This window comes from Barbus barbus (assembly GCF_936440315.1).
Source record: "Barbus barbus genome assembly, chromosome: 17".
Taxonomy (NCBI): Eukaryota; Metazoa; Chordata; class Actinopteri; order Cypriniformes; family Cyprinidae; genus Barbus; species Barbus barbus.
Genome location: NC_136745.1, coordinates 16,914,270 through 16,928,950, shown reverse-complemented (window position 1 = coordinate 16,928,950; position 14,681 = coordinate 16,914,270). Strand labels below are relative to the sequence as shown.

Genomic DNA, 14,681 nt, shown 5'->3' with positions numbered 1-14,681 from the left:
ACAGAGGCTTTCCCAAAGGTAGCTATACATTCATATGATGTTAGCCTGTTCCTTATGTGACTGATACTCTATGAGCAAGAATAATGCGTGATGAATGCCTGTTTTAAACATGAACAATATTTGTCTCAATCTGGCAACTAAACCTTCAATCTCTGACCCATTGGAAAAATAAGATAATTTCTATAAAACCCTCATTCATACAGTCATGGCCAAAAATATTGGCACCCTTGGTAAATATGATCAAAGGCGGTTGTGAAAATTAATCTACATTGTTAATTCTTTTGATCTTTTATTTAAAAAAATCACAAAAATCTAACCTTTCATTGGATAATAAGAATTTGAAATGTTTTTCTCAAATACACGTTGGACACAATTATTGGCACCCCTAGAAATTCTTATGAGTAAAATATCTCTGAAGTATATTCCCATTCATATTCACAATTTTGAGCACTCCAGGGTGATTATGAACATGAAATTATCCAGCCATGGCTTCCTGTTTCACAGAAATATAAATAGGAGGGAACACAAAGCCCAAATTCCCTTAATCATCCATCACAATGAGAAAAACCAAAGAATATATTTCTGATGTGCAGCAAAAGATAATTGAGCTTCACAAATTAGTGAAGTGGCTTTAAGAAAAGAGCTAGAGCAGTGAAAACTCCCATTTCCACCATCAGGGCAATACTTAAGAAATTCCAATCAACATAAAATGTTACAAAACTGCCTGGAAGAAGACTTTATCGTCCTAACACACGGTGAGAAGGAGAGTTTGAGTGGCTAAAGACTCTTCAAGGACCACAGCTGGTCCTAAACCTTAAGAAAACCTTAAAACAAATTGTCAAACAGCACCATCACCACCACGTTGTTTGGGAGGGTTTCAAGAAAAATTCTCCTCACTCATCCAAAAACAAAAAAAATCAGACACGACAGGAACTTCTAATGGGACCGACTTCTATGGTCAGATAAAAACTAAAAAATTACCTTTTTAGCAGCAAACACTCTAGATGGGTTTGGTGAACACAGGGATAAAAAAAAAAACCCATGTGCACAATCAAATAAACTGCTGTATTTTTGATGTTGTGGGCCTATATTTCTGCTGGAGGTCCTGGACATCTTGTTTAGACACATGACATCATGGATTCTATCAAATACCAACAGATAAAAAAATCAATAAGTGACTGACTCTGTTAGAAATCTTATAATGGGCCATGTTTGGATCTTCCAACCGTACAATAATCCAAACACAAACCTCAAAAACAACACAAAAATGGGTCACTGAGCACAAAACCAAGCTTCTGCTATTGCCATTCCAGTCCAGGAGAGATTCTGGATGAAGGAATGGTCTCTGATCTCTTGTCAGGTGTTCTCTAACCTCATCATGCATTATAGGAGAAAATTTAGAGATGTTAAACTGGCAAATGGAGGTTTCAAAAAGTATTGAATAAAAAGGGTGCCGTTAATTGTGGCCAATGTGTATTAGAGGGAAACATTTATTTCATAATGATATTTCCCCCAATTTAAATTCTTATCCAATGAAAGGTTAGATTTTTGTGACTTTTTTTTAATAAAAGATCAAAAGGATTAACAATGCAGATTAATTTTCACAGCCTCCTTTGATCATATTTACCAAGGGTGCCGATATTTTTGGCCATGACTGTACATGGCACCATTTGTGTGCAGGACCCCTAAAATGGGATTGAGATTGTCATGTAATATTCTGTCCATCTATATATCAAATTATCTCAAATACAGAGGCTAAATGTTCAGTGGATTGTCATTGACCAGCTGGTCTTAAAAAAAAAAAAAAAAAAGAAGTCTTTCATCAAATAAGCAGATTGAAAGTGCATATGAGATACGATCAGTTGTAGATTTAGGCTTCCGTGTTGTATCCAGCACTTAAGTGTCTGTCAGATTGAAAGTTCACTAGCTCACCAGCTTTATCGGCCCACATGGCTCTTAAATTCCAGCTGCGGTCTCACAAGTGCCAATCGAGCTTGCTGAAAGACACATTAGTGCCTGTTTTCTTGAACGGGAGCCCCTGTAATATGAGTCTACAACAGCGACATTGTGAATAACCGATTCTTTGGTGTCCGTTTCCTTTTGAGCAGGGAGCCCCAGGTCAGCTCTGGTTGAAGTCAGCAAAGCCCTTGTTTGTGGAGAATGGTTCCTGCGGCAGGGGAAAGAAGTACTGTTGTGGCAGGAGGAAGCCGGAGCTTTGCAGGGTCTGGTGGTGCAGCTGTAACTGGCTGTGAGTGTGCGTGTGCTGGAGAGAGTTACTGCCCTGCAGGCCCTGCTGGGAGGTGTAGGGCGGTGGAGGAGGTGGAGGCAACAGTGGCTGCGCCGGAGCCACAGATACAGGAGTGGAGGCCGTGGAAGATGAGACCATCAGGAGCTGCTGTTGTGAACACTGTCCCAGCCCGTCACCCCGGCCCAGGGAGAAGCGCCGGACGGAGCTGCCTCCTCCCGCCGAGCTGGAGCTGGTGGTGGCCGTGCTGGACTGGCGTGACGGCGTGCGCAGGCTGGGAGGGGCTGTGGTGAGGATCATGGGGATGGTTTCGCCCTGACTGCGCAGTGAGAAGCGGATGGGCTGCTGTGTGGGCTGCTTGGGTCGCAGACAGGTGCAGCAGTACACGGCCACCAGAGAACCCACCACCACAAACGCCACGAAGATGGAGCCCACCATCAGGAAGGGCACATAGATGGGCTCTGTGAAAGAGAGAAACGACACGGATGGTTAGAGAAACTCTAATATTCCTCAGTTTACTTTTTTTTTAAATAAAGGGTCCAAAAGCGATGCCATAGAACAACAAATGTTGTTGGTCCTTCAAAGAATCTTTAAGTGAACAGTTCTTAAAATAATTATTTCATCTTGGTGTGAAGAACATTGTAATAATCTGAAGAACCTTTATTTTTAGGAGTGTACAAGTAGGTTTAAAATATTTCATGACAATAACCGTTCTTAATATTTAGATAATCTTATTCCAATCTTGTAAATTATTTCTTAAATTTTCCTTTTAACTTTTTTATTTACTGAATGTGTGAGAGTTATTTCAGTAATTGTTAATTAAAGGGTTATTTAATAGGGAATATTTATTTAAAAAGCACAAAGAACATCACAATAATTACTTTTTTAAACTTTTTTCCTTATCTGAACCTCTACTGCTTATTTTACATTGTAATTAATTCAAAATAATATATTTTCAATATTTAAATTGGCAAGAGCCTTGTTTTACATGTTCAAAACCCATATTCCCACTGTTTTCTTGAGGCTATTGTTGACAAACACACTCAAATGTGTTTTGAATCCTGTGTAAACTGAATGTGTAATTATATTAAGACAAAGAAACTGTTTTGCTTATCAGTAACCAACAAATAATTTCACATTAAATGCAACTACTTAACTTATCCTATATATAGCTGAGATCAGTATATTAGGTGGAATGAGGGATCATGATAATTAGGTCAAACAGATTACAGTTTGACAGGTTATCAAAACCATTAATGAATCCTGTAGAAAAATATTCTGATTGAAGAATATTTAGTTTGTGCTTGAAGGTAATTAGACTTACAGTGGTGACCTACTTTACATTTCCTTTTTGGCATCATGAGGATTTCATCATAAAACTATTATGGTATTTAACTATATGTTTGAGAACATACAGGCTGCTCTTTTAAGATTAAATGACACTGTTGAGATTGACTTTTATTTAGATTAAATGAAATGAGACTGACTACACTTAACTTCTGATGAAGGAAACAAGAAAATCTGGCACCTTGTAGAAATGACAAATTGTTGTAACAAGTTGTAATGATGAGAAGATTTCTCCAGTGACTGTGCAGGTGCTTCAGGTTAACCTCTGCTCTGCTCTGTCAGATATTATAACAGGTGCTGGCCAACTGAAATCGCTTTATTGCTGTTTGTATTTTATCGGAGTAAAACTTTGTGTAATAGCCTACACTTCATGACTAAGACCTAAAATATCACATAATCCTGTTATGACATTCTGTAATATGATCATTTTGCTGATAAGTAAATTATTTTCTAGAACAAACTTTATAGCATATTTGTTCAATCAATGTTATTTTTGTTTTTTTACATAACGCAAATGCTTCTTTTGTCTGAGATATTTTTATTAATTAGTTAATCTGTGTCTTACGGGCAGCATATTGCGTGTTGTTCTCCACCTCTCTGTCGTTTGTGCAGGTCCCCTGGTCGAGACGCGCGTCGGGGGCCGCGCAGCAGTAGCGCAGCGAGCAGGTCCCGCAGCACACCGTCGCGTCCGCCGTGTCAAAGTCCTCCGGACACTGAAAGCCCTCATGGTAATTTCCACTGCTGTCTAACCATCCGTGACAGTACTCTCCTCGGGCATCAGATATCCGCAGATTCCATGTCAAATACCCCAATACCAGGCAATTCAGCAGGCGCACCATACCGGCGAGATGCGCTTTAATTCAGTTCCTCAAACAGAGCGCGCCTGATAAACTGCCCGTTTTTGGGTTAAGCGAGCGGTCAACGAACTTGAATTGATTTATGAAAATACTCCATCACATCATAAGATTTAAAAGTCACTGGAGTTAAATCCAGGAATTGTTGTCCAAATCCAAAATTAAGAGTCATCCAGCGCCGGTCTTGGATTGTTTTAAAATATCACTTTGGAAATCCCATGCTTTTATCCGCATTTCATTCGCTCCCGCTGTTTACTGACATTTTAGTCTCGTTGTAAACTACTCATCGAATGCTTTTGATATCCATGTGGATGTAAATAATAAACTGTCGCCTATATGTTTTAATCAAAGACTGGTAAAAGCACTTTTCTATCCTGCAGTTCTCCCCCAATATGTTCTGAGTGCACAGAGACGCGCGCGTCTGCACTGAAGCCAAATGTGCTGCTCAGTTCCAGTAAGTTTGTTATAGACTCGCACCCGCTCCGTTTCACTGACGCGCACGCAGTTGGCTGGCCTGACGTGCGCATTCATGTAGCTGGTGTCTGCGTCCTCTTGCCCTGGGAACGCAAGATGGACAGCAGAAGCATTTTGTGTCCAACGTCTTTAATAGAAAGATCTGTTTCTTTCTTTTTATTTATTGCTTTTTTTTCTTTTACTTAAAAGCAAACTTTTTTTTATAGCATGTAGTCTTTAAATTTAAAGTAGTTCATGCATTTGGTCAGTTCATTAATTTTTATTCGCAGAATTATCCTTGGAGTATTCATTCAGTCGTTTGGAAAGGGGTGAGGAGGCTATGCCTTCAAATTAGTGTCATGTTGTCGCCCTCTTCTGGCTATTATTGCTTTATGTAAAACTGGTACAACCCTGGCGTGAAGGCTGCTTACTGCAGGCTCATTTGTAATACTAATGAATACATCTGAAACGAGTCAGCATTCTTTGAAAATAAATAGCCAGTGTTCTTCCACAGCAGATGCTTTTTCCCCTCTGTGGGCTCAAGTGGTCATTATCATTTTTGCAAATAGTTTTGCATGTGTTCTAGGTCCATAGATATATATGTATGTGACACCATCACATAGGTTTAAAGACCATCTTTTGACAGTGTATTTATTACTTTCACTTTTCAACACTGCTGTGATTCACCGGATGTTTTGCTAATATTCAGCACCAAAGCTCTATATGAAAAAAGTGAAAGTATTTAATATAGAGTGACTTATGTTTTAGACCAAAAAAAGAGCCATTTTTGTATATATGAGCAGTATCGCAGAAGTAGGAGTGCGAAATAGCTACACAATACACATTTTGGCAAGTATCCTCAGACATATTTGGTTAGAAAGGAGTTAGATGTATATAATTATATTATGTCTTAAAGTGACCTCAGCCTAATTTAACAGCTGTTGTATGCCTTTGTTAACCCAAAAAAAAGCACTGAATGCCCGCTGACACCCTAGAGCAAATTTTGAAATAGGTGCTGTATTTAAAATAAATCACACATTTAAAGTTTAAACTACATTCTCACCTTACACCTACGTTGCCATTGAAACTTGCTGTAAGAAAATGCTGCCAGCTGAGTAGGCTACAAACGGTGAAACTGTTCACATGCTTATACTGGTACAATATCACACGGCTGGAAAGACTCTGTCCATCAGATCTGAGGACCAGAAGTAACTGTTGTGTAAATATATATATCCCACAACTTCACTTCCATTCATACTTTGAGTTTTCCTTCTTTGCTTCCATCCAGTGCTGCAGGAGTGATACAGTAGACACAGGAACTTTACTTATTTACACAACCTAATTTAATATTTGTGGTTGTTGTCTTTTTTTCTAAATTGAATGTGATATTAAATGGATAGTCCAATGAAATAAAATTCAATGCTGTCATCACTTACATGTCGTTCCAAAACTGTGACTTCTGCAAAACAATATAGCCTGATCTGAGAAATGTCTCACTGTATTTGTTTGTTTTTGTCCATACAGTTTCTTCTTACATTTATTCTTTGAAATATACTATTTTGTGTTCCGCAGAAGAGAGTTTTATAGGTTTGGGACGACATGGTGGTAAGTAAATCATGACACAATTTTCATTTTGGGTGAAATATCCCTTTAAGTTTCTATTTTTGCATGTAGGCTACATTTGTATTTCCAGTCGGCTCTGACAACTCCTAAAGTTGTTTTTTCAGTTAGTTCAAGCTAAAAACAACTAACAAACAAATAATCCCCATCACTGACAACATGGCTATGCGAGAAAACATGGAGGTATCGCTCACACCTCTTTATGTCATCTTGCACCTCTATCATCCGACACTCCCACTAATGGGAGCACGAGCCACATAAACACACCGAGCGGCGGAGGCGCGTGCGGATGCCGCCGGTATTCCCCTGTTGGTAGAATAAAATCCAGCGAGTGCTGTTACCGCCAGGGGATTGGAGCAATGACTTGTCAGTAAAGTCACCCACCCTCTGAGTATCTCAGACAGAGTTAGAAGTGTTAGAGACACAGAGCAAGGCGGCGAGACACTGGCATAACTGATTTAACCAGACCGGGACAGAACGACACTCAAGTGCGAGGGAGATGGAGGAGGAGATGCTACCGGCAGACGAAGGTCTCTCTACGCCCAAAATCTGCAGGCAGCAGCAGCAGCGGAGTCCATACAGCTCCCTCAAGACCTTTCCGAGCAAACGCGCGGCGGGCAAGGCGAGATATGACAGACCCACAATGGTGGACATCCCGCAGCTCGGAGACCATCCTCATCCTCTCAGTCATCATCAGCAGCAGTATTCACAGCGCGTTCCTCTTCCGCAAGCGTCCCTCTCCATCAGTAGCGGTCAGCAGCACCGCCTCCCCTGCGAAATCAGGCCCAGCAGCAGAGTCGCGACACCCAGCGCGGCATCAGCGGGGAGCGCCGCGGCGGCAGCAGTGGCATCTTTTGGCAGCCAGAGGAGGGTCGCCGGCCAGGAGTTACCCGGCAGATACCCGGCGGGTCGCCACCAGTCTCCAGATTGCACCTATGGAATAAGCTCAGGTACGTGAACGAGTTTGCCTCGGAAACTTTTATCCAACACGAAGCTGAGGACTTGAAGTGTCTAACTTTGGAGTGCGTTTATGCGAACATTGCAATTATATTTTTACTCGAATACATTAACAATTTGGGTCCCACGCCCAAATGATGCGACTCATTCATTGTCGACATGTTTAATTTCACATCAGTTTTTGCCTGAAAGTAATGATAAATATAACAACCATGGCTTAATAACTGAATAACACCCCTGCAATAAAATGTTTTGTATCTGTTATATTAGGATGGCATTGTAAGTCTATTTGTGGTATATTTACCAAAATCTTATTTTACATCTTTCGATTAGTCTACTAACACTGTGGTCGACATACTTGCTTAGGGAATTACTAAAATGCTCTCAAATCCCTCATATTGCCAAAAAAGAGGAATATATAACAAGTATCAGTATGAAGGTAGTGTAGAGTTTTACAATGAAATGTGAACACTGGTCCATGATCATAGAGAGTAACTGTCATAAAAATGAAAGTCTCAAGTACTGTCAGATTTCTTTACACGCTGCATTAAGATGCTCCCAGCATGAATTTGTGGAAAGCATCTTGTTTTTCTCACCAGCTCTCTCTCTGATTTACCTAAACTTGTCAACTTCAGTAGTTGTTTTTCATGTGCTTGTTGCAAGAGTTTGTTTTCATTCAGCAGAGCCTCAAGGCCTTCACAAATAGAGAAATTGTGTCATTATCATACAACAGGGTGCCTCAGTGTCTGTACAAACATTCAGCTGATCTATTTTTCTCCACATGAGTTATTGGATTGGGTATGGAAGTTTTAAGATCAACCTTGCAACCCTTTTCTCTTTTTTTGATGTAGTGTTTAACATGTAGAGTCCATTTTGAAATTCACCTGGGCATCATTAAAAGGGCTTCAGGCTGTTCACTAAATATTAATTGCACTTGTTGGAGATGCAGTATAGATGTTTCCAGTGAAGATCAGATTTAACAGCGACTGCTGCAGTGCATTCTAATTTCATACCGAGCCCTTTTGGTTTATTGTTATGGAATATCCACTGCAAAAGAAAACATGAGGGATTTCTTTTTGGCCAATTAGACAATGCTAATGGTTTCATCTTTCTTGCCCTGGGGATAGGAGCCGTAGACACCCAAGGACACAGCTCTGAGATCAGTGCAATAATCCAAATTGCATTTAAAAGCTCCTCCAAAGGGATTGTGATTAAAACAAATGTGGCTCATAAATTTAGCTCTGCTGCACATGTTGTGTTTAATGAAATTTCATGAGGCTCACTCTGCGTGGCATAATGGAGGGAGGGAGAGAAGGAGAGAGGGGAAGTGAAAGGAAAGAGAGGGAACGACAGCAGCAAAGGAGGAGGGAGAGGGTAAGATAGAGGAGAATGATATCAAATCCATCTTGCTGGGGGTAAACAGAGATGCTGTGCATGTTAATAAATGGCCACATCTGCTTAAGCCTGATAGACGCATCCAGGCGATGGCGGAGGCTCGCTCCCGTCACTCATACGGGTGCCACAGCGACTGCCTGAGCTGATAATTGTCTGCCCTGTGTCTTTGTGTGAGGGTGGCAAATTCATAATCATCCTCTTAAGATTCTGCATCTGGGCGCGGCCAGAAGGCTGTGGTGAGACGGAGTAATTGTATGCGGTTGGTTGGTCAGCATTTTCCTTTTTATTAATCTCTCTGCTTCTCATCATATTTATAGAGGATTTGGAAGATATGAATAGTGTTTATTAGAACAATGACACCATGTAAATGAGTTATGTGTGTATGTGTGTGTGCGGACAGATTCACAGCATCCTTATCTCCTAAATCTGTAGACATGCAGGACCAAGTTGCAGATTTAAAGATAAAAATGATGGAAAGTGCAAACAGAGGACATGAAGGACGTAATGAAAAAGCAAAAATGGAGCTCATAAAGATTGAAAGCAATGGTATTGTGAAATTAGGTTAAACTAAAATAATAAATGAAATGTGTAGTAAATTAATAGATTAGTATAGTATAGAACAGAATAGTAAAAAATTGTATTAATGTTGTTTTCTTTCTTCTCTAGAGCACCAAAAACATTTAGCAGAATATCCAAGTACAAAATAGCACTGAAAAAGCATTGTAAAATTTGCCTTGAAAATTGCTTGATACATGTGGTAGTAAAGAAAAGTTCTACTGTAAATAACCCTTTTTGACAACAGATGTCAATGCAGGTTTGAAAATACATGATAGTGAGTAAAATGAGTTTCATTTCAAATTTAATTTATGGTTGAACGGTTTCTTTGTATACAAAAAATGAAGAATGAAGAAATCTGTTGCTGCAATACTTGTGCACTTATGTGTGATTTTGCTCTCCCCTCAGAAAACCGTCTTATATTGGATGCTTTTGCCCAGCAGTGCAGTCGAGTGCTCAGCCTCCTAAACAGCAACGGACGGCTTCTTGAGCCCCAGCCTTCCCTCATCCCTTCATCCTCTTCCATCTCTACTCTCATAAAACAGGAGAACAGCTGCCTGTCTCCAGGAGAGAGGCTCAGTTCTAAGACCAGGTCAGAGGACTCATCCTTGGAGAACACAGGTGAGGAGACTCAACGGGGCAACCACTGGAACCAGCAGCAGACTTCCGCTTTCCTTCGGATTTTCACAGATTCGCTTCAGAACTACCTGCTCTCCGGACCCCAGTCATCAGACAGTGAACGGTGTCACCCGGTAGAGGCTGAGCCGGCAGCTTCAGGGTCCCCGAGGCAGAACTTAGGCGGCTGGGCTTCTCCAGCACCGTCTGAGTCATACGGACACCCCTCGTCCACACTGCCTGAGGAAGATGAGGAGGAAGGTTGTTGTCCACGCTGTATGGAGCTGGAACAGGAAGTTCTTAGTCTACAGCAGGAAAACGAGGAACTGAGACACAAACTGGACAATATACCAGGTATTGAACTTTGATGATTTGGTTTTATTTCTGTTTTGATATTAGACACACACAATCCACTGTAATCATTGTATCCACAAAATCATTATTACTATCCTAAGCTTTTAAAGGTGCACAGTGTAGTGTACTTAAAAGGGGTCCAGGCTGTTCACTAAATGTTTATTAAACTTTCTGGAGATACAGTAGATTCTCATTCCACAAATTTGTAAAGAGAATCATTTAAAAATCTGTTGTCAACAAAAGAGAATTTCTAAAGTTTCCCAGCTGTTTGCCACCAAAATAAAGGAATGTAGTGTAATGTTTGAAATCAGAGAAATTCAGACAAATATTAGTATTGTAATTTTACTGTTGTTCTGTAAACAATACTAATTATTATTATTAAATACTACTTTTTAATTATTCAGTATAACAATATTGTTGTAATGGTAATATTTATATTTTTAAAATTGTTTTAAATTTTAAATATCTTTTTAAATTTGTTCAGATTTGGATACCTTTGTGAAAAAGCCCTTTTCACAGTGTATTTGTGAGCTATGATTTATTTATTCCACAACTAAAAGTGTCCAAAAATGGGTTAGAGGCATTTGGTTTGCCACCGAATGGGGAAACAATAGTAAACATTAAAGATTACAATTTGGGGGGGGGGGGCTGTGCACTCTTAACAGTACATAGTAGTTTGCTTATGTACAACATTTCAGCTTGTTTGGTTTAAATAAAGCAACCATGTTTGCTGGTTTTGCCTTTAACAGCTCCTTGCCAGAATGTTCTGGACTTTTTTAAGACGGTTCTTCAGCACCACAACCAGTTTGTGCAGCCTCAGCCTGAAGAGCAGCTTACCGAGGTGAGCCTGACAAAAGACCTTTCAGTGCTGTTAAAATAGTCATGAACACCACAGAGATACAGGTTTACGCAAGAAATGATTACCCGGGTATGAAAAGAACTGAAACCGTCAGTCAAATGAAAGTCTAATCTGAGGTTATGAAAATATCACTTTAAAGAACTGTTACGTAAAACTAAAAGCAACAGAATTTTTTAGCATCCCAGTAAAGTTTCAGTTCTTTATATTGAATTTGCCTGTTTTCTGGTACAGTATTTAGTGCAGCGTCTGTTTAAATGTTGATGCATTAAAGTGCATTAAAGATTAAAGACAGCATTAAAGATTTCTTCTCCTCTACAAACTATAATCTCATAATCTCTGTTTTTTCTAAATAGGGCGGTAAACAGCTTCTGGGGAACTATCCTCTCTTCATCACCAATAAGCAGTGGGACGAGGCAGTCAACTCCTCAAAAAAAGATGGCCGGCGGCTCCTGCGTTACCTTATCCGGTTCGTGTTCACCACAGATGAGCTGAAATACTCATGTGGTCTGGGGAAGAGGAAACGTTCAGTACACACAGGGGATCCGGGGCCGGAGAGAAGACCTCTCAACCCAGTCAAGGTCACTTGTCTCAGAGGTAGTGAGCTAAAACGTTCTTACACTTTTTTTTTTTTTACTTTAACATCAAATTTTAATCAGATTATCGGTGCAATAATTATGCAAACTTAATTTAGCATCTCACACATTCTATCTCCCTCCCGTGGCGTTCCCTCTCACAGAGTTTATCCGGATGCACTGTGCTTCTAATCCTGACTGGTGGATGCCCTCTGAGGAGCAGATAAACAAAGTCTTCAGCGATGCAGTAGGGCATGCGCGGCAGGGCCGGGCTGTAGGCACTTTCCTGGGGAACGGAGGCAGTGGTAGCAGCAGCAGTGGTAGTTTATACATGGAGAGCTATGACGGGCAGCTCTCTCAGGATGAGCTCTATCTGAAGGGCTCACAGAATGGTTTGGGGGACTAAAGAATAAAAATACGTCCAAATCATGGATCAAGCCCTCTGGATCGGCTCATACAGAGTTGCAGCACTTACATGATCTTAACGTGGTTTGTGTCTGAAAATAATCCTTATTCCTTCCTGTCAAAACATTCCAGGGTGTTCACACCTACCCACTAAATTATGTGGGATTCCTCCATGCTATATTGTTTAAATGGTTAGTAGTCACTAGGCAGCAAAGTTGGTTGAATTCTACACAATATCAGGTTTATTATGCGCTCCATTTGCTAATTTGTTCCATCGAATGTGATCTACTATAGCAACATGAATGTATCCATTTTACTCCATTGTAAATAATGAGAGCTTCCTTTCGTGTCAGATTGGTCAGATGTTCATACAGACAGCCTGCAAATGAGGTGCTAATATGATTTTCTGTTATTCTCTCTGATATGGTTCAATTTAAAGTGCTGCCCTCTATTTTATCATATGATGTTGAATAATCTGTAATGTTTATAAGAAAAAACTGTGATGTTGCAAAATAATTTTCAAAAGTGGCTACAGGATGAAATTACTGAACTCTACAATTTGTCCGTGTCTGTGGAGATACAGTAAGTCTGTAATATAGTGTGTTGGGTGGCTTCCTAATCTTTCCTCTGATCCAGTAAGGAAGCGATGTTATTTGTAATTTGTGTTGCTGCTTCTTGATTCTAGTTCGTCAAGCACCACAAAGATCATGTTTAGAGGATCAACCCGAATTCATTTATTCTACCACATTATAATATTCTGTGTGACTGCATAAGAGACTAAATCAAATGCCTTAAAAAGAGACACCATCTACCACTAAGAACTACAAATACTGCCAATTTCAGACTGTTGTTTATCTCTTGGTGTTCCTGTTACATTAGTGGCCTCTGGCTGTTTGGGTTTTCAAACAAAAGAAAAACGTGTTTGAAAACGGACCATCTTTCTTTAATGCCTTAGACAAAGTCTCTGTCTGTGAAATGTTTATACATGCAGGTCATTGTGTAATGTCTGGTAGAATTCAGTCAAATGTCATTTAATGAATAATTTTGAATTCATTCTCCACGGCGCTTCATCAGATGTCTGATGCTGGGGAATCCCTAACCTTTAAACCTGCTCACAAAGCTTAAAAACTTGTGACCGTTAAGGCTGTTTCATAACTGAAGTTCTGTGGCCTCATTACTCAGCTACTAATGGCTTCTGTATCGCCCAAATTCATGTTCAGGGTTAAATGTCAGCAATTCCCTAACATTAAACAGCTGATGAAGTTGTGTCAGAGTGGTATAAAATAAGTTAGCAAGTTGCTGTTGCCTTTGACTACCAGACATGCAAAAGCCTCTGTAGTTGTGATATATAGCCTGTTGTGATTGTACAAATCCATGGTAATTGGAAATTGTTAGTCCTCTAGTCTATTCAAAGAACGTGTCAACACTGTGAACCCCGCCAAAAGTGATGAGACTGTTTTTCCTCTTACTTATTAATGATATTTTCTTTTCAAACAGAAGATGCATTTATGTAATGTGGACAAAAATGAGAAAAGACAATGAAGCAAAATAAGTTATCCAGACAATGCCATCTGTGTTGTGTTTCAATAGTAGCTGCTCTATTAATTCCAGACGTTGAACAATAGATGGCAGTAGAGAACAATATTGCGGATGTCTGTGGAGTGAATGCGGGTACACTTTATGAAATCATTCGGATGCAGCATATTAGCCTATTTATGATAAACAAGAGTGCAAAATTGGGCTCAAAGTGAAAAGTGCTTTTAAAATCAACCAGCAGACCAGACCAAGCCCAGCAAACAGTTTTAGTTTAAACTCTCGTTGTTCTTCAACAGTTTAATCACCATCCATTGTAAAGTTATATATTTAACTTATGTAATGCGCAGGCATTGCGCAATAGATGTGGCTCAAACAGATTTAGTTCAGCCGGGGGAAAAAATCATCATCATCATCATCATCATCATGGGACAGTTAAGAAGAGATAGCATCGGTACTCCACCCCCATGTACTCGCACAGAACTATCTTCACTGTCCTGCAGAAGTGATGGTGACTTTGATTCATTGATTCGAATCTTTTGCATAGGTTTACTAACAGAATTATTACGATTCTGATTCACTCACTGACTCTTTTTATATATAGGTAACAGCCCGAGCGAGTTATTAAATCATTCACACACCCGCTTTATCGCTCTTCAGGTTTTGCAGTCAGTATTCCAGTTCAATTCGTTCAGACTCCTCTGTCTTTTCTTTTTCTTCACCAGAGGTTCTAGCCCTCGAGGACGGTGCACTTTCCTGCAGAGTTTAGCTCCAACCCTAATCAAACACACCTGAAGCAGCTAATCAAGCTCTTACTAGGCACACTAGAAACTTCCATGCAGGTGTATTGAGGCACGTTGGAGCTAAACTCTGCAGGAAAACGGATCTCGAAGGCCAGAGTTGAGAACCTCTGACTC

The 14,681-nt window shown here is 40.0% G+C and overlaps 2 protein-coding genes across 2 annotated transcripts; one reads left to right on the top strand and one right to left on the bottom strand.

Annotated features, from left to right (window-relative positions):
* Positions 1–1,484: 1,484 nt before the first annotated feature.
* Positions 1,485–4,874, bottom strand: LOC306883583 (protein shisa-3 homolog). Its single transcript, XM_079438953.1, has 2 exons — positions 4,158–4,874; positions 1,485–2,706 (listed from the first exon to the last, which is right to left on the bottom strand). The coding sequence occupies exons 1-2, from the start codon at positions 4,429–4,431 to the stop codon at positions 2,120–2,122; spliced, it is 861 nt and encodes a 286-aa protein (XP_079295079.1). The 5' UTR covers positions 4,432–4,874; the 3' UTR covers positions 1,485–2,119.
* Positions 4,875–6,908: 2,034 nt separating this feature from the next.
* LOC306883726 (BEN domain-containing protein 4-like) lies at positions 6,909–13,794 on the top strand. Its single transcript, XM_079439147.1, has 5 exons — positions 6,909–7,469; positions 9,835–10,395; positions 11,145–11,236; positions 11,608–11,848; positions 11,991–13,794. The coding sequence occupies exons 1-5, from the start codon at positions 7,019–7,021 to the stop codon at positions 12,230–12,232; spliced, it is 1,587 nt and encodes a 528-aa protein (XP_079295273.1). The 5' UTR covers positions 6,909–7,018; the 3' UTR covers positions 12,233–13,794.
* The last annotated feature ends 887 nt before the right edge of the window (positions 13,795–14,681 follow it).

Excerpts from the sequence above, each read along its gene's own strand:
- LOC306883583 (XM_079438953.1), bottom strand. The coding sequence starts at position 4,431 with ATGGTGCGCCTGCTGAATTGCCTGGTATTGGGGTATTTGACATGGAAT. Across the intron at positions 2,707-4,157 it reads CAACACGCAATATGCTGCCC|AGCCCATCTATGTGCCCTTC; the intron begins GTAAGACACAGA and ends TCTCTTTCACAG.
- LOC306883726 (XM_079439147.1), top strand. The coding sequence starts at position 7,019 with ATGGAGGAGGAGATGCTACCGGCAGACGAAGGTCTCTCTACGCCCAAA. Across the intron at positions 7,470-9,834 it reads CACCTATGGAATAAGCTCAG|AAAACCGTCTTATATTGGAT; the intron begins GTACGTGAACGA and ends CTCTCCCCTCAG. Across the intron at positions 10,396-11,144 it reads CAAACTGGACAATATACCAG|CTCCTTGCCAGAATGTTCTG; the intron begins GTATTGAACTTT and ends TGCCTTTAACAG.